General features: G+C 44.7%; 1 protein-coding gene across 1 annotated transcript in view; it reads right to left on the bottom strand.

Moving 5' to 3' along the window:
* Nucleotides 1–9,506: 9,506 nt before the first annotated feature.
* Nucleotides 9,507–25,322, bottom strand: part of podn (podocan) — an 88,350-nt gene continuing 72,534 nt past the window's right edge. The window contains exons 9-10 of the mRNA XM_070886125.1: nt 23,853–24,001; nt 9,507–11,975 (exon numbers count right to left, since the gene is read on the bottom strand). Coding sequence (XP_070742226.1) covers nt 11,798–11,975; nt 23,853–24,001 — 327 coding nt within the window. The 3' untranslated portion in view covers nt 9,507–11,797. The remainder of the gene's footprint in view (nt 11,976–23,852; nt 24,002–25,322) is intronic.

Genomic DNA, 25,322 nt, shown 5'->3' with positions numbered 1-25,322 from the left:
GAATTTGCTCCAGGTAGCCATCAAACTCACATTGTCCTGCAAGTCACCTTAGCTCGGCGACGTAGCTTGCCACTTCCTGACCTTCAGATCGCTGGCACGTGTAGAATCGATACCTTGCCATCAGCACGCTCTCCCTCAGGTTAAGATGCTCCCGAACCAGTGTACACAGCTCCTCATACAACTTATCTGTGGGTTTCATCGGAGCCAGAAGATTCTTCATGAGGCTGTAGGTCGATGCCCCATAGACTGTGAGGAGGACCGCTCTCATTTTTGCAACGCCTCCTTCTCCGTCCAGCTCATTGGCTACAAAGTACTGGTCTAGCCATTCGACATAGACTTCCCGGTCCTCACCCTCCGAGAACCTCTCCAGGATGCCCACAATTTGCTGCATCTTTGCGTTGGATTCATATACTCGTCGCCAGTTGTTGTGTTCCTAACACAGATGAGACTGCACACAGGGAGGTTAAAGTAACAGTGACCTCAGTCTTTATTAAAACACTCCAGAGTGAGGAACAGGCCTTAGGGGCCGGCTTATATACAGTGCTCCCAAGTGCATGCTTTACAGATACACAACAGTTTTAATTGAACAATGGGCTGCCTTTAAAGAGGAGATGGTTCGGGTAAAGTCGAGGTACATTCCCATGTGGGGGAAAGATAGGGCAACTAAAGTCAGAGCTCCCTGGATAATGAAAGAGATAGAGCATAAAATGAAGCAGAGAAAGTGCACGTATGATGGATGTCAAGTTGAGAATACAAGTGAGAATCAGGCTGAATGTAGAAAGTTCAGAGGGGAAGTGAAAAAGAAAATAAGAGGGGCAAAGAGAGAGCATCAGAATAGACTGGCAGCTAACATAAAAGGGATTTCAAAGGTTTTCTATAGGCATATAAATAACAAAAGGGTAGTAAGTGGAGGGGTGGAGCTGATTTAATAAAAGGAAAAGGAGGTGGGGTAGCATTGCTGGTTAAGGAGGAGATTAAGGCAATAGTTAGGAAGGACATTAGCTTGGATGATGTGGAATCTATATGGGTAGAGCTGCAGAACACTAAAGGGCAAAAAACGTTAGTGGGAGTTGTGTACAGACCTCCAAACAGTAGTAGTGATGTTGGGGAGGGCATCAAACAGGAAATTAGGGGTGCGTGCAATAAAGGTGCAGCAGTTATAATGGGTGACTTTAATATGCACATAGATTGGGCTAACCAAACTGGAAGCAATACGGTGGAGGAGGATTTTCTGGAGTGCATAAGGGATGGTTTTTTAGACCAATATGTCGAGGAACCAACTAGGGGGGAGGCCACCTTAGACTGGGTGTTATGTAATGAGAAAGGATTAATTAGCAATCTCGTTGTGCGAGGCCCCTTGGGGAAGAGTGACCATAATATGGTGGAATTCTGCATTAGAATGGAGAATGAAACAGTTAATTCAGAGACCATGGTCCAGAACTTAAAGAAGGCTAACTTTGAAGGTATGAGGCGTGAATTGGCTGAGATGGATTGGCGAATGATACTTAAGGGGTTGACTGTGGATGGGCAATGGCAGACATTTAGAGACCGCATGGATGAACTACAACAATTGTACATTCCTGTCTGGCATAGAAATAAAAAAGGGAAGGTGGCTCAACCGTGGCTATCAAGGGAAATCAGGGATAGTATTAAAGCCAAGGAAGTGGCATACAAATTGGCCAGAAATAGCAGCGAACCTGGGGACTGGGAGAAATTTAGAACTCAGCAGAGGAGGACAAAGGGTTTGATTAGGGCAGGGAAAATGGAGTATGAGAAGAAGCTTGCAGGGAACATTAAGACGGATTGCAAAAGTTTCTATAGATATGTAAAGAGAAAAAGGTTAGTAAAGACAAATGTAGGTCCCCTGCAGTCAGAATCAGGGGAAGTCATAACGGGGAACAAAGAAATGGCGGACCAATTGAACAAGTACTTTGGTTCGGTATTCACGAAGGAGGACACGAACAACCTTCCGGTTATAAAAGGGGTCGGGGGGTCTAGTAAGGAGGAGGAACTGAGGGAAATCCTTATTAGCCGGGAAATTGTGTTGGGGAAATTGATGGGATTGAAGGCCGATAAATCCCCAGGGCCTGATGGACTGCATCCCAGAGTACTTAAGGAGGTGGCCTTGGAAATAGTGGATGCGTTGACAGTCATTTTCCAACATTCCATTGACTCTGGATCAGTTCCTATGGAGTGGAGGGTAGCCAATGTAACCCCACTTTTTAAAAAAGGAGGGAGAGAGAAAACAGGGAATTATAGACCGGTCAGCCTGACATCGGTAGTGGGTAAAATGATGGAATCAATTATTAAGGATGTCATAGCAGTGCATTTGGAAAGAGGTGACATGATAGGTCCAAGTCAGCATGGATTTGTGAAAGGGAAATCATGCTTGACAAATCTTCTGGAATTTTTTGAGGATGTTTCCAGTAGAGTGGATAAGGGAGAACCAGTTGATGTGGTATATTTGGACTTTCAGAAGGCGTTCGACAAGGTCCCACACAAGAGATTGATGTGCAAAGTTAGAGCACATGGGATTGGGGGTAGTGTACTGACATGGATTGAGAACTGGTTGTCAGACAGGAAGCAAAGAGTAGGAGTAAATAGGTACTTTTCAGAATGGCAGGCAGTGACTAGTGGGGTACCGCAAGGTTCTGTGCTGGGGCCCCAGCTGTTTACACTGTACATTAATGATTTAGATGAGGGGATTAAATGTAGTATCTCCAAATTTGCGGATGACACTAAGTTGGGTGGCAGTGTGAGCTGCGAGGAGGATGCTGTGAGGCTGCAGAGCGACTTGGATAGGTTAGGTGAGTGGGCAAATGCATGGCAGATGAAGTATAATGTGGATAAATGTGAGGTTATCCACTTTGGTGGTAAAAACAGAGAGACAGACTATTATCTGAATGGTGACAGATTAGGAAAAGGGGAGGTGCAAAGAGACCTGGGTGTCATGGTACATCAGTCATTGAAGGTTGGCATGCAGGTGCAGCAGGCGGTTAAGAAAGCAAATGGCATGTTGGCCTTCATAGCAAGGGGATTTGAGTACAGGGGCAGGGAGGTGTTGCTACAGTTGTACAGGGCATTGGTGAGGCCACACCTGGAGTATTGTGTACAGTTTTGGTCTCCTAACCTGAGGAAGGACATTCTTGCTATTGAGGGAGTGCAGCGAAGGTTCACCAGACTGATTCCCGGGATGGCGGGACTGACCTATCAAGAAAGACTGGATCAACTGGGCTTGTATTCACTGGAGTTCAGAAGAATGAGAGGGGACCTCATAGAAACATATAAAATTCTGACGTGGTTAGACAGGTTAGATGCAGGAAGAATGTTCCCAATGTTGGGGAAGTCCAGAACCAGGGGTCACAGTCTAAGGATAAGGGGTAAGCCATTTAGGACCGAGATGCGGAGGAACTTCTTCACCCAGAGAGTGGTGAACCTGTGGAATTCTCTACCACAGAAAGTTGTTGAGGCCAATTCACTAAATATATTCAAAAAGGAGTTAGATGAGGTCCTTACTGCTAGGGGGATCAAGGGGTATGGCGAGAAAGCAGGAATGGGGTACTGAAGTTGAATGTTCAGCCATGAACTCATTGAATGGCGGTGCAGGCTAGAAGGGCCGAATGGCCTACTCCTGCACCTATTTTCTATGTTTCTATGTTTCTATGATTAGAGATGAAAAAGGAGACCTATGCATGGAGGCAGAGGGTATGGCTGAGGTACTAAACGAGTACTTTGCATCTGCCTTCACCAAGGAAGAAGATGCCGCCAAAGACACAATGAAAGAGGAGGTAGTGGAGATACTGGATGAAATAAAAATTGATAGAGGAGACACTAGAAAGGCTGGCTATATTAAGGTTGATAAGTCACCAGAATCAGATGGGATGCATCCTAGGATGCTGAGGGAGGTTAAGGAGGGAATTGTGGAGGTATTTTGCTTCGGTCTTCACAGTGGAATACACAAAAACCATGCCAAAAATTGCTGGTCACGGGAATGTGGGAAGGGAGGACCTTGAGACAATCACTATTACTAGGGGGGGGTAGTGCTGGACAGGCTAATGGATCTCAAGGTAGACAAGTCCCCTGGTCCTGATGAAATGCATCCCAGGGTATTAAAAGAGATGGCGGAAGTTATAGCAGATGCATTTGTTATAATCTTCCAAATATCTCTGGACTCTGGGAAGGTACCATCGGATTTGAAAGCAGCTAATGTAACACCTCTGTTTAAAAAAGGGGGCAGACAAAAGGCAGGTAACTATAGGCCAGTTAGTTTAACATCTGTAGTGGGGAAAATGCTTGAAGCTATCATTAAGGAAGAAATAGCGGGACATCTAGATCGGAATAGTGCAATCAAGCAGACGCAACATGGATTAATGAAGGGGAAATCATGTTTAACTAATTTACTGGAATTGTTTGAGAATGTAACGAGCATGGTGGATAGAGGTGTACCGATGGATGTGGTGTATTTAGATTTCCAAAAGGCATTCGATAAAGTGCCACACAAAAGGTTACTGCAGAAGATAAAGGTACGCAGAGTCAGAGGAAATGTATTAGCATGGATCGAGAATTGGCTGGCTAACAGAAAACAGAGAGTCGGGATAAATGGGTCCTTTTCGGGTTGGAAATCGGTGGTTAGTGGTGTGCCACAGGGATCGGTGCTGGGACCACAACTGTTTACAATATACATAGATGACCTGGAAGAGGGGACAGAGTGTAGTGTAACAAAATTTGCAGATGACACAAAGATTAGTGGGAAAGCGGGTTGTGTAGAGGACACAGAGAGGCTGCAAAGAGATTTAGATAGGTTAAGCGAATGGGCTAAGGTTTGGCACATGGAATACAATGTCGGAAAATGTGAGGTCATCCACCTTGGGGGAAAAAACCAGTAAAAGGGAATATTATTTGAATGGGGAGAAATTACAACATGCTGCGGTGCAGAGGGACCTGGGGGTCATTGTGCATGAATCCCAAAAAGTTCGTTTGCAGGTACAGCAGATAATCAGGAAGGCGAATGGAATGTTGGCCTTCATTGTGAGAGGGATGAAGCAGGGAGGTCCTGCTGCAACTGTACAGGGTATTGGTGAGGCCGCACCTAGAGTACTACGTGCAGCTTTGGTCGCCTTACTTAAGGAAGGATATACTAGCTTTGGAGGGGGTACAGAGACGATTCACTAGGCTGATTCCGGAGATGAGGGGGTTACCTTATGATGATAGATTGAGTAGACTGGGTCTTTACTCGTTGGAGTTCAGAAGGATGAGGGGTGATCTTATAGAAACATTTAAAATAATGAAAGGGATAGATAAGATAGAGGCAGAGAGGTTGTTTCCACTGGTCGGGGAGTCTAGAACTAGGGGGCACAGCCCCAAAATACGGGGGAGCCAATTTAAAACCAAGTTGAGAAGGAATTTCTTCTCCCAGAGGGTTGTGAATCTGTGGAATTCTCTGCCCAAGAAAGCAGTTGAGGCTGGTTCATTGAATGTATTCAAATCACAGATAGATAGATTTTTAACCAATAAGGGAATTAAGGATTATGGGGAACGGGCGGGTAAGTGGAGCTGAGTCCACGGCCAGATCAGCCATGATCTTGTTGAGTGGCGGAGCAGACTCGAGGGGCTAGATGGCCTACTCCTGTTCCTAATTCTTATGTTCTTATGTACTGGCCATAATCTTCCAATCCTCCTTAGATATGGGTGTGGTGCCAGAGAACTGGAGAATTTCAAATGTTACACCATTGTTCAAAAAAGGCTGTAAGGTTAAACCCAGCAACTTCAGGTCAGTCTGTTTAACCTCGGTAGTGGGGAAGCTTTTAGAAACGATAATCAGGGACAAAGTTAACAGTCATTTGGACAAGTGTGGATTAATTAAGGAAAGCCAGTAGAGAGTTATTAAACACAAATTAACTTGATTGAGTTTTTTGATGAGATAAGAGAAAGGGTTGATGAGGGCAATGCGGTTGTAGTGATGTACAGGAACTTCCAAAAGGCGTTTGATAAAGTGCCACATAATAGGCTTGCCAGCAAAATTGAAGCCCATGGAATAAAAAAGACAGTGTGGTTGATAATGAAGAAGAAAGCTGCGGACTGCAGAAAGATATCAATGTACTGGTCTGGTGGGCAGAACAGTGACAAATGGAATTCAATCTGGATAAGTGTGAGGTAATGCATCTGGGAAGATCTAACAAGGCCAGGGAATACACATTAAATGGTAAGACATTGAGAAGAGTAGAGGATCAAAAGGACCTTGGAGTGCAGATCCACAAATCCCTGAAGGTAGCAGGCCAGGTAGATAAGGTGGTTGAGAAGGCAAATGGAATACTTGCCTTTATTAGTTGAGGTATGGAATGCAAGAGCAAGGAGGTTATGCTTGAACTGTATAAAACACTGGTTAGGCTGTAGCTGGAGTACTTTGTAGTTCTGGTCACCACATTACAGGAAGGAGGTGATTGCACTGGAAAGGGTGCAGAGAAGATTTAGAAAAATGTTGCCTGGACTGGAGAATTTTGGCTATGAGGAAAGATTGGAGATGCTGGATCTGTTTTCTTTGGAACAGAGGAGACTGAGGGGAGACCTGATTGAGGTGCATAAAATTATAAGGGGTCTGGATAGAGTGGATAGGAAGGACCTGTTTCCCTTGGCAAATGGGTCAACAACCAGGGGGCGTAGATTTAAAGTAATTGGGGAGGAGGTTTAGCGGAGATATGAGGGGAAATTTCTTCACCCAGAGGATGGTGGGGGTCTGGAACTCACTGCCTGAAAGGGTGGTAGAGGCAGAAAGCCTCACCACATTTAAAAAATACTAGGATATGCACTTGAAGTGCCATAAACCTACAAGGCTATGGACAAAGAGCTGGAAGGTGGGATTAGGCTGGATAGCTCTTAATCGGTCAGCGCGGTCACGATGAGCCGAAATGGCCTCCTTCCGTGCTGTAAATTTCTATGATTCTATGGCAGCATGGATTCGAAATTGGCTAAGTGACAGGAAACAGAGAGTAGTAGTGATGAGCAGTGTTTTTCAGACTGGAGGAAGTACACAGTGGTGTTCCCTAGGGGTCGGTACTAGGACCATTTCTTTTCTTGATATATATTAATGACTTGGACTTGGGAGAACAGGGCACAATTTCAAAATTTGCAGATGACACAAAACTTGGAAGTATAGTGAACAGTGAGGAGGATAGTGACAGACTTCAAGAAGACATAGACAGGTTGGTGAAATGAATGGACACATGGCAGATGAAATTTAATGCAGAAAAGTGAAAAGTGATACATTTTGGTAAGGAGAGGTAATATAAACTAAAGGGTACAATCCTAAAGGGGGTGCATGAATTGAGTGACCTGAGAATACATGCGCACAAATCTTTGAAGGTGGCTGTCATGTATCTCACACTACTGTACATAACTGTATCTTACCATGCTATACATGACTGTAACTAGAGATGACCTGTAACCACAAGCTTACCTTACCACCAGGGGTGCACTTGCAGGAGACACTGGATACCTGTCCCAGACAGGTCTCAGGAAAGTGTGGCATTCGAGAGCTGTGTAATAAAGGTGCAGGTCCTGAGTGACCTTGACTTCAGTATGTGCCTCGTGTGAATCTGTACTGCAGGGACAGGACTTTACAGTGGCAGGGCAGGTTGAGAAAACAGTTAAAGAGGCATATGCGATACTGAGCTTCAGAAATAGAGGCATAGAGTCCAAAAGCAAGGACGTCATGAAGAACCCTTATAAAACACTGGTTCAGCCTCAGCTGGAGTATTGTGTCCAATTCTGGACACCGCACCTTGGAGAGGGTGCAGAAGAGATTTTAAAAGACTTGCATTTCTATAGCGCCTTTCACGACTATCGGACATCTCAAAGCACTTTACAGCCAATTAAGTACTTAAGTACTTTTGGAGTATAGTCACTGTTGTAATCATTTATGAGAATGATTCCTGGGATGAGGGACTTCAGTTACGTGGATAGACTAGAGAAATTGGGGTTGTTCTCCTTAGAGCAGAGAAAGTTGAGAGGAGATTTGATAGAGGTATTCAAAAATCATGAGGTGTCTAGACAGAGTAGATCGACAGAAACTGTTCCCATTGGCGGAAGGGCCGAGAACCAGACAACACAGATTTAAAGTGATTGGTAAAAGAACCAAAAGCAACATGAGGAAAATCTTTTTTACGTAGTGAGTGGTTAGGATCTGGAATGCACTGCCTGAAATGGTGGTGGAGGCAGACTCAATCGTGGCTAGTCCCATCGGGGAGTGGGACTAGCTGAAATGCTCTTGCAGAGAGCCGGCATGGGCTCGACCGACCAAATGGTCTCCTTCTGTGCTGTAACCATTCTATGATTCTTGTTGATGCAAATGTGTGCAAAATCATTTACAGATTAATTCTTGTGATGTGCAAACCATTGAAATATGACCGATTCATATGTTGTATTTTGCTCAGGTGTGTTGAGAATTTATGGGGCCGAAATTTTCCCACACGGGAAACGCGGCGCACTGACTGTGATTGAGCGGTTTTCACCGCCGCAGTGGACGCGGTGGCCTCTTGCACGAAATTCCGCTCCTCGGCTTTTTTTTTCGAGCAGCCCGGAAGTCGGTCATAATGGGGGCGGAAGTGCGGTGGAGAGCGGAAGTTCGCACATTAGAGGGGCGGATGTTGGGGGTGGGCAGAGTGTCCGCCGCTGTCAGTCATCATGCTGACACATCTCTTCTCTTCACTTCACTTAAAAGGGAGAGCCGCTATGAGCTCTAACAATTCTTTTAGTTAGATCCACTGGGCCATCGGGGAGGGTTTCGGCTGGGCCAACGGCCTGGCATCCAAGAGGGGGCATAATTGTCGGCCCGACCTGGCATTCGGCCGACAAAAAAAGATGCCGGCCACGGCAGTGCGCCTTCCCCTTTAATGGCAGCCACACTGCCATTTTGAACACACTGCAAGCGCAGTGCACCGACAGAAATAGTTGACGGTGACACCGAGCGGCGACAACAACAATTTCTCACCGTAATTCCGCGTTCGCGGGGGGGGGGGGTGGGGGACATCAATGGTGCATGCTCTGATGATGCACTTAAGATGGATTGGCAGCTGCGGAGCAGAAGTGGGGGGAGTGGGTCACCGCTGGAGGGCAATTTTCAAAATGGCGGCCATTCCACTCCGCAGCGTGGCCGCCGATTTCTGGCAGCAACAGGCCTTAAGGGAAGGGGCAATTTCAGCCCCGAGGATCTTCTTAGCATTATCATAGTCTCAATTATTTCCAGTATCAGACAGCATGTCAAATATTGAACCACACCAACTCCCTCATCCCCACTATTCCCATTATGAAAGATTAGGTTCTGCTCATGTACGATGCTATGGGACAGCTGCTGAGAAATAGAAGGTACCATTATCTTTGAATTCTTTTTCACTGTGATGCAGAAAGGCTACCCAAGCTACCTCCCAACGGCAAGCTCTACATTTGCAAAGAGACCAGGACCAGTTGGAATCTATATCATCTTTTAATAAATGATTTACAAATGACAACATTCTAACACATCAACCAGTCTATAAAATATTCAAACCACCCCTGTTGATAATTAACCTCCAGGCTAGAAACAGGCTCCCGACATCGGGTTACCCAATTAAAACCCAATAAGCAACACGTTCAAATCCTGTGTTTTATATTTCATTGTCAAAATAAAATTGTTCCAATCCTGACAAGCAAAATATTTTATCACTTATATCATTCATCACATTGTTAAATAGATAAAGAATCTCATCCTCACAGGCACAGCGGGCTGAATGGACTCACTCTACAATCCACTCTACAGCGATTGATAAATTTGATAAAATTGATAAATTTGATAAAAAATAGTTTGACTTCTCAATGCATTTCAGAATTAAAATATATATGTTAGATAAAATAGATATCTGTTAGTTTGGAGATTCATTCTAAGTAACATATATGGATATAAACACATTCAACTTGTTTATTTATAAGGTACAGCAGTAGCATCTCTGCCACTGTCTTACCACATTTACCATTGCTCTTCCCTGCAAACGTATAACTGCTTCTTGCATTTATATAGTGTTCCTTACGTACAAAGACATCTCAGAACACTTTACACTAAGGAGGAAACAAATAAAGTGGGCACAAAGCATGGACAAAGGGAGATAAAATGGCAAGGTTAGGATGAGAATGCAATTGAAGAGGAACGTTTTGAGAAGGTTATTGAAAGCAGGGAAGGAGGTGGCCAGGCAGAGAAGCTGGGTGCAGAGTTTCAGTGAAGCTCTGTGGGCAAAAGAGCAGTTGCAGATGGTGGAGCAAGGGATGAGGAGAAGTCCAGTGTTAGAGGAGCAGAGAGTCTGTGCTAGGATAAAAGGCAGGAGGAGATCATGAAAGAAGAATGGGATGAGACCATGGAAAGCCTTAAAAACAAGGCCAAGAATTGACATCCGGGGCACAGTCAACTAGTGGAGCTTGGAGAGGACGGGTGATAGGAAAGCGAGACTTAATCTGGGTGAGAATGTGGGCTGTTTTGCATGAGATGAAGCTTGTGGAGAGTGGAGGTGGGAAAGCCCTGCTCTGATGGTGTTACAGAAGTCAAACCTTGAGATACCAAAGGCTTGCAGCATTAGAAGGGTATAGATGGGAGCTAAGGCTGGAAATGTTGCGGAGGTCAGACAGAGTGGTTTCGGTAACCACAGAAGTGAAGAAGGAAACTGAGCTCAGAATGCCAAGTTTTCATATCTCTTGATTCAGCTTGAGAGGTCTGCTGGGGAGGTTGATGGAATTGAGGTCAGAAGCATAGAGGTATTGATGGGAGTGAAAGAGCATTCAGTTGGTGAAAGCTTTGGCTCATTCAGATCTTACCATCAGACAGGAAATTTCAGAGTGTGGCAACAACCTTTAGATCAAAAGAGGAAGCAGCAAGAGAGAGCTGCATGTCATCAATAAAAGTGGAAACAAACTCCATTCTGAAGTTTCAATAACGTTGCCAAAGCAGAGCTTGTAGACACTGATGACGAGAGGGCCAAGGATGAACCATTTGTCCCTCCCTCCCCAAGGCAACTGGGTGAACAGAGTAGGAAATGCCACTGGCAGCAATGTAATTCCTGCATTGAGTCAGGAAAGATGTGGGACTAGAAGACAGCAGCCCCTTGGTTAGATCGCAGATGAGGGAGGAGGGTCGAGTGGCCAATAGTGTCAACTGTGGCAGAAAGATCAAGGAAGCTGAGGATATATAGGGAGCTACAGGCAGACAGGATGTTATTTCTGACTTTAACTAGTGCAGTCATGGTATTGTTGGCAAGGCAAAAAAACAGATTAGAGGGACTTGAACAAGGAGTGGTCAGAGAGGAGGCTCTGTAGTTGCAAGGCAATCATCTGGTTCCAGACTTTGGAGAACAAAGCACATTTGAAAAAGGATGGTATTAGAGATGGCAAAAATACTTAGGGTGAGTTTCTTGAGGGGAATGGTGATCATGGCAGTTTTGAAGAAGGTGTGCACAGAGTTGGATAAGAGAGGTTGATTATGTCAGCAAACATGAGGTTGAGGAAGTGAAGTTGAGTGGTTAACAGCTGGGATGAGAGGGTATCAAGGAATTAGATGGGGTGTATAGTTGAGACGAGTGAGTTGAGAGGGAGATGGAGGAGAACGGGGAGGCAAAGGCATCATTCGATGTGGATACTTGGAGGAATTTGGAGTTTGCGAGAGCAGGGACCAGTCAGAGGAGGCAACGATGGCTATTTGGATGATCTCTATTTTATAACACCAGCCAACAAAACAGCGTATAGAAAGCACAACGTTAAAGTCTTGGTTATTTTTCATGGGCAATTACTTATCATTCTGAGTAGCTTGGTCTCTATCATTCTTTAAATTGTCTTCTGAGGTGCCATCCTCCTTTGTGGATGTGGAAGCGGACTCGGAGTATGCACCCATATCCAACACTTGTAAGAACTTCAGCTTCTCAAATGCACTTTCTTTTATTCTGCTAGTTGTAAGTCTGTTGTCCCTGTGAAAGGAAAAGACTGTGAACAGTGTATGTAATGTAAGAAAGCATTTGCATATATACAGCATCTTTCATGATCTCTCAAAGCGCATCATAACCAATTAAGTATTTTTGAAGTGTACACCATGTTGTAGGGAGCTGCAGCAGCCAATTTGCACATTGAATATCCCACTGACAGTAACTAGATAAACAAACAGATAATCTGTTTCAGTGATGGTGGTAGAGGAATATATATTGGCCACACACCTCCTCTACTCTTCTTCACGAGAGCTTTTACATCCACATGAGAAGGCAGATGGGGCCTCAGTTTATTATCTCATCCAAAAGATGGCACCTTTGACAGTGCAGCACTCTCTAAGTGAGATTATGTGCTCAGGTCTCTCAAATAGGACTTGAACCCACAACCATCTGACCCAGAGGCAAAAGAACTACCACTAAACAAAAGGTGACACAATGGGGGAGAAATTTGGTGTGCTTGCGCCTCTCGTTAGCTCACCCAGGGGCGCTAACGGGCTGCAAACGACTTTTTGCCTAGGTGTGGCACTGCTAACAAATCTTGCAAAATTCCGCGGGAGTTTAGCAGCGGCAGTAACCGGTAGCGCCCCGTTCCTGCCAGTAATGCCTTGCTCCGCTGCGCCAGACATGATGATGTCATCACCGTGCGCAGTGATCCCTTTTCACCCCGGCGCGAAAATTCGGTAACGCTGCGCTGGGTGATGCCGGAGATAGTTTCGGGGCCACATTACAGGCTGTAGGCCGTTCGCAGGTCGAAATTTAAAGGAGAGGTGGCGATCTGAAAAAGAAATGGCCAACTTACCGGTCGCGGCCTGCTGGATGTTGAATCGCAGGGTCGGTGCCACTATCTTCCAGCCCAGCACTCCGCTTTTGTGTCGGGCTCATGCCACGGCACCCTGCTCCCTGGTGGTCCAGGTAGGGACCCGTTTCTCCCCCGCACAGTCATCAGCTTGGCCCTCCCCTTTAATGAAGGGGAGGGTCCTATGTACACTACGCTGTGCCCCTCACTGATATTTTGCGCTCCACTTGCTCTCAGGGCGGTAACCTGAATTTAGGACACGGGGTGGAACTCCCACCTCGCGACTGTTACCGCCCCCAAACAGTGCACTTTGCAATTTCCCCTCCAATGGGTCAATTCAAAATGTACACCAATTACCATACATCCATTCTCAACACACTATGAGCATTTACCCAAACTAAGAACCTACAAATTGTTAGAAACAGAAAAAAACATTAGGTCTAACAAGTCTATCCCATTTTGACTATCCTCAATCCCATTATTCATTTTCTGATCACTTTCCTAATACCAAAAATAATGGGAAACCAAGGGGCTAATGAGAGTGAGGAATTTAAAGTAATTGAGATGAGTAGAAAAAAGTGCTCGAGAAACTAATGCGACTAAAAGCCGATAAATCCCCTTGACCTGATGGCCTAAATCCTAGGGTTCTAAAAGAGGTGGCTGCAGAGATAGTGGATGCATTGTTTGTGATCTTCCAAAATTCACTAGGTTCCAGAATGGTCCCAGCTGATTGGAAGGTAGAAAATGTAATCCTGCTATTTAAGAAAGGAGGGAGTGATAAAACGGAATGATAGATCTGTTATCCTGACATCAGTTGTCGGGAAAATGCTGGAATTTATTATTAAGGAAGTGGCATTTAGAAAATCATAATGGGCCTGAAATTCCAATTGAGGTCTTCCCGCGGGCAAACGAGTGAAATAGGGAAAAAAGATGCGCACTTACCTGTTGCTGCTGCGCCCGTTCAAACTTCCGAGCCTGAGGCCTCTGGTGACTGCGCGTCGCAGCACGTGCACGTGGGGACGTGCGCAGGCCGGGAGCTGGAGACAGCAGCCAATCAGGTTAGTATTTTTTCTCATTCATAGTAATAGGAGTTCCAGACTTACTATGAATGAGAAACCCCCCCAAACACCCAAAACACAATAAAAAATAGAACATAAACTACATATTTAACATTCATTTAAATTAAAGTTCTTTTTAAGAAGTTAGGAAAATATTTTTTTTACGTTTTTTTATTTAAGCCTTAAAATAAACTCACCGTAGTGAGGAGGGTTTTTAAAAATAAAATGTGTTTTTATAACTTTATTTTAAAATGTTTGTGTATTTTTAAAACACTTGCGCCTGTAAAAGTAGGCTATACACCTGCTTTTTCAGGCGCAAGATGTTAAAGGACATTTGCAGGGCAAGATATTCGTAAATATCGGAAATCCTGCCCTGCAAGTGTCCTCACTCCCGATATGCGTGAGATCTGTCAAGCCAGAAACTTGCCAGATTGGAAAAGCCGGTTTTCAGCGCATGCACATTGCGCGCTGAAACCCAACTTTTCCGATGCCTTCCCGGGTCCGTAGAAACATCGGAATTTCAGGGCTAATATGATTAGGCAGAATCAACATGGTTTTATGAAAGGGAAATCGTGTTTAACAAATTTATTAGCGTTTTTATTAAGGATGTAATTAGCATGTTAGATAAAGGGGAACCAGTGGATGTAGTATATTTGTGTGCTGAGCACCTCGAGTCTCGTTGCTGAAGGCATGCAGAAAACAAGCGCAGGCAGTGGAAGGAGTGTGCGGCAAACCAGACTCCCCACCCACCCTTTCCTCCAACGACTGTCTGTCCCACTTGCAACAGAGACTGTAATTCCCGAATTGGACTGTCCAATCACCTGAGAACTCACTTTTGGAGTAGAAGCAAGTCTTCCTCGACTTCGAGGGATTGCCTATGATGATGATTAGCATGGATAGAGGATTGGTTAACGGACAGTAAACAGAGAGTAGGGATAAACAGGTCATTTTCAGGTTGGCAGGCTGTAACTAGTGGGTAGCCGCAAGGATCAGTGCTTGAGCCTCAGCTATTTACAATTTATATTAGTGACTTAGATGAAGGGTCCGAATCTAATGTATCCAGGTTTGCTGACGATACAAAGCTAGGTGGGAAAGTAAGCTGTGAAGAGGACACAAAGAGCCTGCACAGGGATGATGACAGGTTAAGTGAGTGGGCAGTAAGATGGCAGATGGAGTATAATGTGGGAAAATGTGAGGTTATTCACTTTGGTAGGAAGAATCGAAAAACAGACTGTAATGTATGCACCTGTGAGCATGCTTACAGGTTGCCATCTTGTCACCAGAGGAGGCGGGGGTCCCCAATAAAGGGCTCTCTATGCGGGAAGTCCTCCCTCTATTTATTGGGGACTTGGCCTGGAGGGTGTTGCATGGGGCAGTCCCATGCAATAATTTTTTAAGTCGGTTCACGGACTCCCAGGCCGACTGCATTGTCTGCAGTCTGGAGGAGTCCGTGTACCATGTTTACATCCAATGTGTAAGGGTGTAGTCCCTCTTCCATTATCTGAAGGGGCTGCTCCTTTATTTCTGGCTGCACTTCAGTCCCACACTTCTGATCTTTGGGCACCCGGTGCAGAGGGGAGTGGGCAAGTCACAGGGCCTCCTCGTAAGACATAGAAACATAGAAAATAGGTGCAGGAGTAGACCATTCGACCCTTCGAGCCTGCACCGCCATTCAATAAGATCATGGCTGATCATTCACCTCAGTACCCCTTTCCTGCTTTCTCTCCATACCCCTTGATCCCTTTAGCCGTAAGGGCCATATCTAACTCCCTCTTGAATATATCCAATGAACAGGCATCAACAACTCTCTGTGGTTAGGAATTCTACAGATTAACAACTCTCTGAGTGAAGAAGTTTCTCTTCATCTCAATCCTAAATGGCTTACCCCTTATCCTTAGACTATGTCCCCTGGTTCTGGACTTCCCCAACATCGGGAACATTCTACCTGCATCTAACCTGTCCAATCCCGTCAGAATTTTATATGTTTCTATGAGATCCCCTCTCATCCTTCTAAACTCCAGTGAATACAGGCCCAATCGATCCAATCTCTCCTCATATGTCAGTCCTGCCATCCCGGGAATCAGCCTGGTGAACCTTCGCTGCACTCCCTCAATCGCAAGAACGTCCTTCCTCAGATTAGGAGACCAAAACTGAACACAATATTTCAGGTGAGGCCTCACTAAGACCTGCAGTAAGACCTCCCTGCTCCTATACTCAAATCCCCTAGCTATGAAGGCCAACATACCATTTGCCTTCTTCACCACCTGCTGTACCTGCAAGCCAACTTTCAATGACTGATTTACCATGATACCCAGGTCTCGTTGCCCCTTCCTTTTTCCTAATCTGCCGCCATTCAGATAATATTCTGCCTTCATGTTTTTGCCACCAAAGTGGATAACCTCACATTTATCTACATTATACTGCATCTGCCACTCGTTTGCCCACTCACCTAACCTGTCCAAGTCACCCTGCAGCCTTTTAGCGTCCTCCTCACAGCTCACACCGCCACCCAGCTTAGTGTCATCTGCAACCTTGGAGATATTGCACTCAATTCCCTCATCCAAATCATTAATGTATATTGTAAATAGCTGGGGTCCCAGCACTGAGCCCTGCGGCACCCTACTAGTCACTGCCTGCCATTCTGAAAAGGACCCGTTTATCCCGACTCTCTGCTTCCTGTCTACCAACCAGTTCTCTATCCACGTCAGTGCATTACCCTGAATACCATGTGCTTTAATTTTGCACACCAATCTCTTGCGTGGGACCTTGTCAAAAGCCTTTTGAAAGTCCAAATACACCACATCCACTGGTTCTCCCTTTGTCCACTCTACCAGTTACATCCTCAAAAAATTCTAGATGATTTGTCAAGTATAATTTCCCTTTCATAAATCCATGCTGACTTGGACCGATCCCGTCACTGCTTTCTAAATGTGCTGCTATTTCATCTTTAATAATTGATTCCAACATTTTCCCCACTACTGATGTCAGGCTAACTGGTCTATAATTACCCGCCTTCTCTCTCCCTCCCTTCTTAAAAAGTGATGTTACATTAGCTGCCCTCCAGTCCATAGGAACCGATAGACTGTTGAAAAATGATCACCAATCATCCACAATTTCTAGGGCTACTTCCTTAAGTACTCTGGGATCCAGACTATCAGGCCCCGGGAATTTATCGGCCTTCAATCCCATCAATTTCCCTAACACAATTTCCCACCTAATAAGGATTTTCTTCAGTTCCTCCTTTTCACTAGACTCTCGGTCCCTTAGTATTTCCGGAAGGTTATTTGTGTCTTCCTTCGTGAAGACAGAACCAAAGTATTTGTTCAACTGGTCTGCCATTTCCTTTTTCCCCATTATAAATTCACCTGAATCTGACTGCAAGGGACCTACATTTGTCTTCACTAATCTTTTTCTCTTCAATTATCTATAGAAGCTTTTTCAGTCAGTTTTTATGTACCCAGCAAGCTTCCTCTCATACTCTATTTTCCCCCTCCTAATTAAATCCTTTGTCCTCCTCTGCTGTATTATAAAATTCTCCCAGTCCTCAGGTTTGCTGCTTTTTCTGGCCAATTTATAGGCCTCTTCCTTGGATTTAACACTAGCCTTAATTTCCCTTGTTAGCCACGGTTGAGCCACCTTCCCCGTTTTATTTTTACTCCAGACAGGGATGTACAATTGTTGAAGTTCATCCATGTGATCTTCAACTGTTTGCCATTGCTTATCCACCGTCAACACTTTAAGTATCACTTGCCAGTCTATTCTAGCCAATTCACGTCTCATACCATCGAAGTTACCTTTCCTTAAGTTCAGGACCCTAGTCTCTGAATTAACTGTGTCATTCTCCATCTTAAAGAATTCTACCATATTATGGTCACTCTTCCCGAAGGGGCCTTGCACAACAAGATTGTTAATTAGTCCTTTCTCATTACACATCGCCCAGTCTAGGATGGCTAGCCCTCGAGTTGGCTCCTCGACATATTGGTCTAGAAAACCATCCCTAATACACTCCAGGAAATCCTCCTCCACCGCATTGCTACCAGTTTGGTTCGCCCAATCAATATGTAAATTAAAGTCGCCCATGATATCTGCTGTACCTTTATTGCACACATCCCTAATTTCTTGTTTGAAGCTGTCCCCAATCTCACTACTACTGTTTGGTGGTCTGTACACAATCCTCCACTAGCATTTTCTGCCCTTTGGTATTCCGTAGCTCCACCCATACTGATTCCACATCATCCAAGCTAATGTCCTTCCTTACTATTGCATTAATTTCCTCTTTAACCAGCAATGCCACCCCACCTCCTTTTGCTTTCTGTCTATCCTTCCTAAATGTTGAATACCCCTGGATGTTGAGTTCCCAGCCTTGGTCACCCTGGAGCCATGTCTCCGTGATGCCAATTACATCATATCCGTTAACTGCTATCTGTGCAGTTAATTCGTCCACCTTATTGCGAATACTCCTCGCATTGAGGCACATCGCCTTCAGGCTTGTCTTTTTAACACCCTTTGCCCTTTAGAATTTTGCTGCTCCTGGGATTGGCCAAGGTGGCCATTAACAGGGCTAGGCAGAGGGCAGTCGAGGTGGTCATTCAGCCCGACTGCCTGTCTCTCTTCCACGGCTACGTTTGCGCCAGGGTGTCATTGGAGATTGAGCACATGCTGTCTACTGGTACGCTCACGGCCTTCCGCGAGAAGTAGGCACCGGAGGGACAGAAGTGCATCATCACCCCCGGCAACCAAATTTTAATTTAATCATTTAAGGTTTTGTTGTTAATTTGTGTGTTCTAGTGTCCTTTTAATAAGGGGATACTCGGCTTTATCTGTTAACCAAAATAGTTGTAGAGTTGTAGAGTTGTAAATGGCTTAGCTAGTCATGTCATGTTCACTAGACTCAATAAACCCCAGCCAGTTGGGTTCAGGGGATCCGCAATGAGGCAGATGGTTGAGAGCCTGGTGGATGAACTGATAATGGGCCCAAATTTCCCCAGCCACCTAGAGTGGCGTAATTAGGGGTGGCAATCCGACTTTTTGGGGCAAAAAAAGCGCCAAAAATGTACCTGTTAATTTGGCCACTCCCTTGTCATCCGGATCCATCGGCGAGGCGCTGCAGAGCCTGCGGGGGGGCGGAGCTGCAGCCCCGCTTGCTCAGAGCGGCCGGCAGGGGGGCAGGGCTTGGGCCCAGCGTCTTGTGGAGTGCCAGCAGGGGGACGCATGTCTGTTTGAGTGTGTGCACATGCGCAATGGGCGTTTCAGCGTGTGCGCATGCGCAGTGCAACAGGAAACTTGGCAATCAGCCAATTAAAGGGAGAGCGTCCTCATTATCATTGGTAATGGAGCATATATAAAGGTAAGATTTAAATATTGATTTTTGTGTGGCTGAGGGAGTGGAAAGGACTGCTGGATAGGTGGAAGAAAGGTGAGAAGTGTGATTTTTGAACATTACCTGCATGTGAGTCCAATACACGAATGGTGCAAGAGCGTGCAAGATGAACCATGAATTTCCTCCATGAGGAAGTGGAGAAACTAATGAATCATTGAGGAGAAATGGCTGGAGCTGGATATCAGCAAGAGTGGTCCGTCAAAAGTTTCACCCAAGGAAATGAGAAGAAGATGGAACCTAGTTGCAGAAGAATACTCTGCAAGGGTCAATACCGCAAGATCTGGAAGCCAGTGCAAGAAGAAATGGCAGGACATTGGTCAAGTAGTGAGTGTAAGTAATATCTTCATCTTTAAATTGAATTTCAATTGAAAATGTGACCATCTGTATGTGTCCCACCCATTAGAAGCACACCATTTCTGAAAATTAATATTTTCATCTTTGCAGAAGAAATTGGCCCACAACAAAAGGGAAAAACTTAGAACAGGAGGAGGTCCGCCAAATCTGCACGAACTGTCACCTCTGGAACAGAGGGTTGCTGCCTTGCTGAGTCGCACCGGCAGAAAAAGAATTAGCTCTGCACAAGCTGGACCCACATGCGTGGGTGAGGGTGAGTCATTAAAATGCATAGTCGCCCTTCAAATCAACCTGCTGACTGGCCTGCTACGCGTCAGACTACTCATGCCATCCATCCTGCCCCCTCCTGTGCTGCTAACCATTTGACTGTTCTGTTATATTTTGCAGAAGACGATACTCCTCAACATCCTGAAGATCCATCAGAGGATCCATATGCGTGCGCTCCAAACCAAGGCGGGTGGGGGGAGGAGGGGTCCATGGAGAATGCGTTCCAGGGAGAATGCATTCCAGGGAGAATGCTGACCGCGATATGGATCAATCCATAGTGCAGGGAATCACACTGCCAGAAACCTCCATGAGCTCCTCGGCAACATTCCATGGGTTCACACCTTCCAAGGTCACGGGTCCCAGTGGCGATCGTGAAATGCATCTTGGGACACCCATTCCCCCACCGTCCCAGCCTGCGCCTCGCATTGGAAGGGTGCCACTAGGCAGATCCACGGCGAGGGGAAGAAGCCGAACAGTCTCTCCTGAGATATAGCCTTCAGCAGAGGTTAATCAGGTTGTGTCATTGGGTGAGGAGACCAATGCCCTCACAAGATCACTCGTGGCGGCTGTCAGTGGGGTGCGTGATGAGGTAGTGACATTGTCGGGTGAAATCTCAGCACTGAGATGGGAAGCGAGGGCAAGCATTTAAGAGGGTGTGCAAATGATGGCAGATGCCATGAGGGAGCTAGCTTCTACAATAAGGGCACAAAGACCGGATACTCAAATACCACTCCCACTTCAATCCACACAGTAGCTACCGGTCAGACCCAAACTGGGCCCCCAATGCCCACCCCCCCCACCACCATCACTGACCCTATGAGGAAGTGCACTTTCCCTGAGATGTGGGTGAGGGATGGGTGCAGCCTTTCTTTGCTGTTGTTGTTGTCGTTGAAGTGCACTTTAAAATATCCAATAAAAGATATTTTGCATTAAAACTGAATCATGCTCCATTCGGACCACGCAACATTTAGGGACAACTGTAAAAAGTAAAAAATCCCTCACCCCTACAGTCATGTGTGCCTGCCGCCCCTAGCCTTGGTGAGAGGGCGAGCTGGTGCGTTCTGCAGTTGGCATGATAGGACTGCTCTATTTTCAGTAGCTGATTTATCTTTCATTTATTTTTGATGATGTTGTGCAGCTGTTGAGTTGCAGCTGTTGTGCTGATGTTGTGAAGGTCTTTAGTGCTTTAGAATCCTCTAACTCACGTTCCCCCACCCCCCCTCCCCCCCACCGCCCTATCTCTGGCTACCTGCGCTGATTTCTTAAATGTAGATAAGGTTTTTATATGCCTACAAAAGTTGAAGTCTATGAGGTCAGATTCGGCTACCTTACCGGGCCTGCGGTTGATGGTTTCCTGCTTGGGCAAGCGAGTCGGCCCGGCAAAGTGGCCACTTGCATTTTCTGGCAAGTGTCTGCGAACAAAGTTAATGAGTTGAACCTTGGCAATTGTCGGAAGTCCTGATGAAGAAATTAAAATGCCCCCTTTTCAGGGATTTGGATGCTCATGTTCGGCAGCAGGTGGCCCGACGCCCCGCCAACTTGACACTTACATTGGCCTAAGTTAATTTGGAGTAACTTTCAGCTGGCCAAATTTGCTTCTATGGCCAGAAGAAGCGTAAGTGGCTTGTCACGCCCCCTTTTGGAGAGAACAAACCAAACTAGAAATAAACCTACCTAATTGACTTACACTGGAGCAAGTTAAATGGGGAAATTTGCGATTTTTAAGTTACTCCAAAAAAAACGAGGCAACTCTTGGGGAAATTTGAGCCCATAGCGTAGTATGATTGTTAAACTTTTGCTAATAAACCAACTCATTTTTAATAGCAATGTGTTGCTATGAATTCTTAAGCAAATAACCCATAAAGCAAATATATTAAACAGACTATTTTTTAAAAGTGAGAAATTATTAAATGTTGGTGTTCAAAAATATTTACATGTCCTCGTACAGGAAACACAGATAATTAGCATGCAGGTACAGCAAGTAATTGGAAGGTAAATTTTATGTTGGCCTTTATTGCAAGGGGGTTGGAGTATAAAGGTAAGGAAATCTTGATGCAATTGTACAAGGCTTTGGTGAGACCACACCAGGAGTACTGTGCATGGTTTTGGTCTCCTTATCTAAGGAAGGATATACTTGCCTTAGAGGCGGTGCAACAAAGGTTCACTAGGTAGATTCCTAGGATGAGAGGGTTGTCCTATGAGGAGAGATTAGGTTGATTGGGAGTTTAGAATGAGAGGTTATTTCATTGAAGCATATAAGATTCTGCGAGGGGGGGGGGTGGTGACAGGGTAGATGCTGAGATGTTGTTTCCCTGGATGGAGAGTCTAGAACTAGGGGGCGTGGTCTCAGGATAAGGGGTTGGTCATCTAAGACTGAGATGAGGAGGTACTTCTTCACTCAGTGGGTTGCGAATCTTTGGAATTCTCTACCCCGGAATGCAACGTGATGCTGAGGCGTCGAGTATATTCAAGGCTGAGATCAATAGATTTTTGGACTCTAGGGGAACCAAGGGATATGGAAATCAAGTGGGAAAGTGGAGTTGAGGTCAAAGATCAACCATGATCTTATTGAATGGTGGAGCAGGCTCGAGGGGCTGAATGGACAGCCTACCCTTGCTCCTAATTCTTATGTTCTTATCCTTTCTTTGCCCAGCAACAAATCTAATTGCTTCTTGAATCCACTATTCTGTCTTCTTGAATGACCTTCCCTGGTAATTTAATTTTATAAATCTATTATCTTGTGGGTTGAAAAAGCTCCCTTCTTGTTGTTTAACTTCCCAAATTTCAATTTGTGTTTAATGTATTTGAACTTTTTCACCATAATGAACAATTTGCTCAAATCAACTTTATCTATTCTTGTGATAGCTAAGAACATATTTTCAGTGATTCCAGTAGCCGATTTATACAAGTGTCTTCTCTGGATAGGATGTGTAAAAAACACCTCACTCCTGTTCCAAATCTATTATTATAATAGTTAACAGCCAATGTCACAAGTTACCTGTAATTATTTTCATTTACCCGATTGGACTCCACAGATCTTTTCTTTCTTCCAGTTTTACTCCAACAATGTGCTCTCCTTCAGTCCTTGCTTAGTTTCATAGGCACTGGTTCCCTCCAGTAAATGTCCATGAGCTATCTGATGTGGGTCACATCATAGTAAAGCCAGATCCTGTCCTTACCCAAAATGCACACATATACACTTCCAGAAAGAGTTAATGCAAAGTGACAGGAGCAGGAACCCTGCATGATTTTCCTCACAATCCTAGTCGCACCTATTACTGCCCTGACATTTTTCCATTTTCCCCACACCCAACCTTCCTCTCAATTAATGTTGAACTTTGTGCTGTAGGTTTATGCCCACTAGGACTGGATTCACACTGCCCAAATGTAACTTTTATATCCATTAGTGAGATTGAAGATAGTGTGTATGTGATTAAACCATGGAAAACATATTGGGGCTTAAATTCATTATCACCTGAATCCAGGTCGAAATGGTCTGCATGTTCAATTTCCCTACTTTGGAAATGTTTTAATTTCTCTCTATCCTATTGGTACTACTATAGTCATTGACCATGTGGACTTTCTTCTCTTACACATCTGAAACTACAAGTCTTTCTTCCTCCCTGCATTATTGCTGTGTTTTAGTTAAGATTCAAGACTTCAAAGACATTCTCCGGTATCACAAAAACAGATTTTTTTTCTAGAGGCAAATATATCCACACTCTGGTAGATGAGGAACATAGAAGAACCGATTGCCTCAAAACTGTGGAACTTCCAGCTTTCTTTAGTCTTTTCGTCCCCAAGTGATCATTCACGATAGACCAAGGGTCAAATGGTTTAGTATCACAGTGCACTGAGCTGTCAGAAGGCCTCAGGTACAGTTATAAATGGCAGAAGCTTTCCTATTCAGGAGTACTTTTTCTCTATTGAATTCAGCCGCACAAAGGGATTGTTCCCTTTTTGACAATAAGCACCCACAAAGTTTGTTGATAATGAATTCATCTTACCTGAGAAAAATCCCTTTGATGTTTGGTGTGGATTCAAAAGCATTCTCTGGAATGACAGAAATCTGATTGTTCTGGAGGTAAATATATTCAAGAGACTCTGGCAGATCAGAAGGAACATAGGAGAGCTGATTGCCTGAAAGATCCAAAAGCTGAACACAGAACACAACAAATTATAACTAACATTGTTATCCATTATGCACAAAGGAGTTGCATTGTTTTCATGACACATACCATAGTGCAAATGATTTTAATGCCATCATACAAATATTGTAACTTCACAGTTAAATTGTGTTTAGTTAATTAAATTAAAATGCTTGCAGCACAATACGTGGTCCTAAGGTTTATAATGAAATCTGGTTTTAAGATTATTACTCCTCTTGAACCTATCTCTTTACCCCATCCATCAATCCCTTCTCTCTCCTAAAACTCATCCCATTGCCATGCACCCATTTATGCTGCTATTTCACAGGTTTTCCATGATATTCTACAAATCTATTAACATTTGAGTGAAAATATTCCACCTGAAATTCTTCATACTTATAACTTATTAATTTTTAAATTTTGTTGCCTGCCATGTGAAACCATCAACACAGCCAACAAAAGATACGCATACCACACATTGCTTCACAGTGTTTAAGACAATCGGCTAGAAATTTGATGTTTTTTGGGGGCACCAAATGGGCGCCTAAGCCCCAGTATTTCGGGCAGGAAGTGTCTACTTACGGACTGGAAGTGCGCTGCCCATCATATTGGTAGTCACAAACAATAGGCATCCAGGCCGCACTTGCATATACAAATGAAGCGCCTATCACCTATTTGAGGCGCCCCTGTGCAAAATTGGGTTGCCCTGAATGCAGCCGGCATCTCCCCAATCACATTGCAACAAAACAATTCTCTGACATACAGCCACAACACCAGTTCCTTGACCATTCAACTATATTCCCTGAAAATAAAAGTTCTAATACTCATCCCATCATCCATTAGATCCAACAACTGCACTTTCCACATGTGGCCCATCAAACACAGTCAGGCCATATGAACATCCCAGCTTCAGGTATACTGTTCCCCAGTACTTCACAGCTTGGCCCACCCAGCTGAGAGCCAATGTTCTGAGATCTGACATAAAGAATGCATGCATAGCAGGCTGAAAGCCTGTGCATTCATAGCAGTTAACAATCCAACTTTGCCCCTGCCTGTCGAACCCTTCCCAGGCATGCCCACATCAGGCACCACTGTTTGCGCCTTGTCCCCTTCCCTCCCTCCACTTTCCTTCTCACTCCCTTCCTTCCATCCTTTGTTTTCAAAATGGTAGTGACAAGTTTAATGTAAAGAACAAAAAACAGACAGACTTGCATTTATATTGCATCTTATCACAACATTAGAAAAGAACATTGCAAGCTAAATATTGGATAAGAAATTTTCAAAATAAACTGATATGAAGTAGACGTGAAATACAAATAATTACTGATT

Source organism: Pristiophorus japonicus, chromosome 8 (genome assembly GCF_044704955.1).
Source record: "Pristiophorus japonicus isolate sPriJap1 chromosome 8, sPriJap1.hap1, whole genome shotgun sequence".
Taxonomy (NCBI): Eukaryota; Metazoa; Chordata; class Chondrichthyes; family Pristiophoridae; genus Pristiophorus; species Pristiophorus japonicus.
Note: the sequence above shows the minus strand (reverse complement) of the source record. Positions and strands in the feature narration are given on the sequence as shown.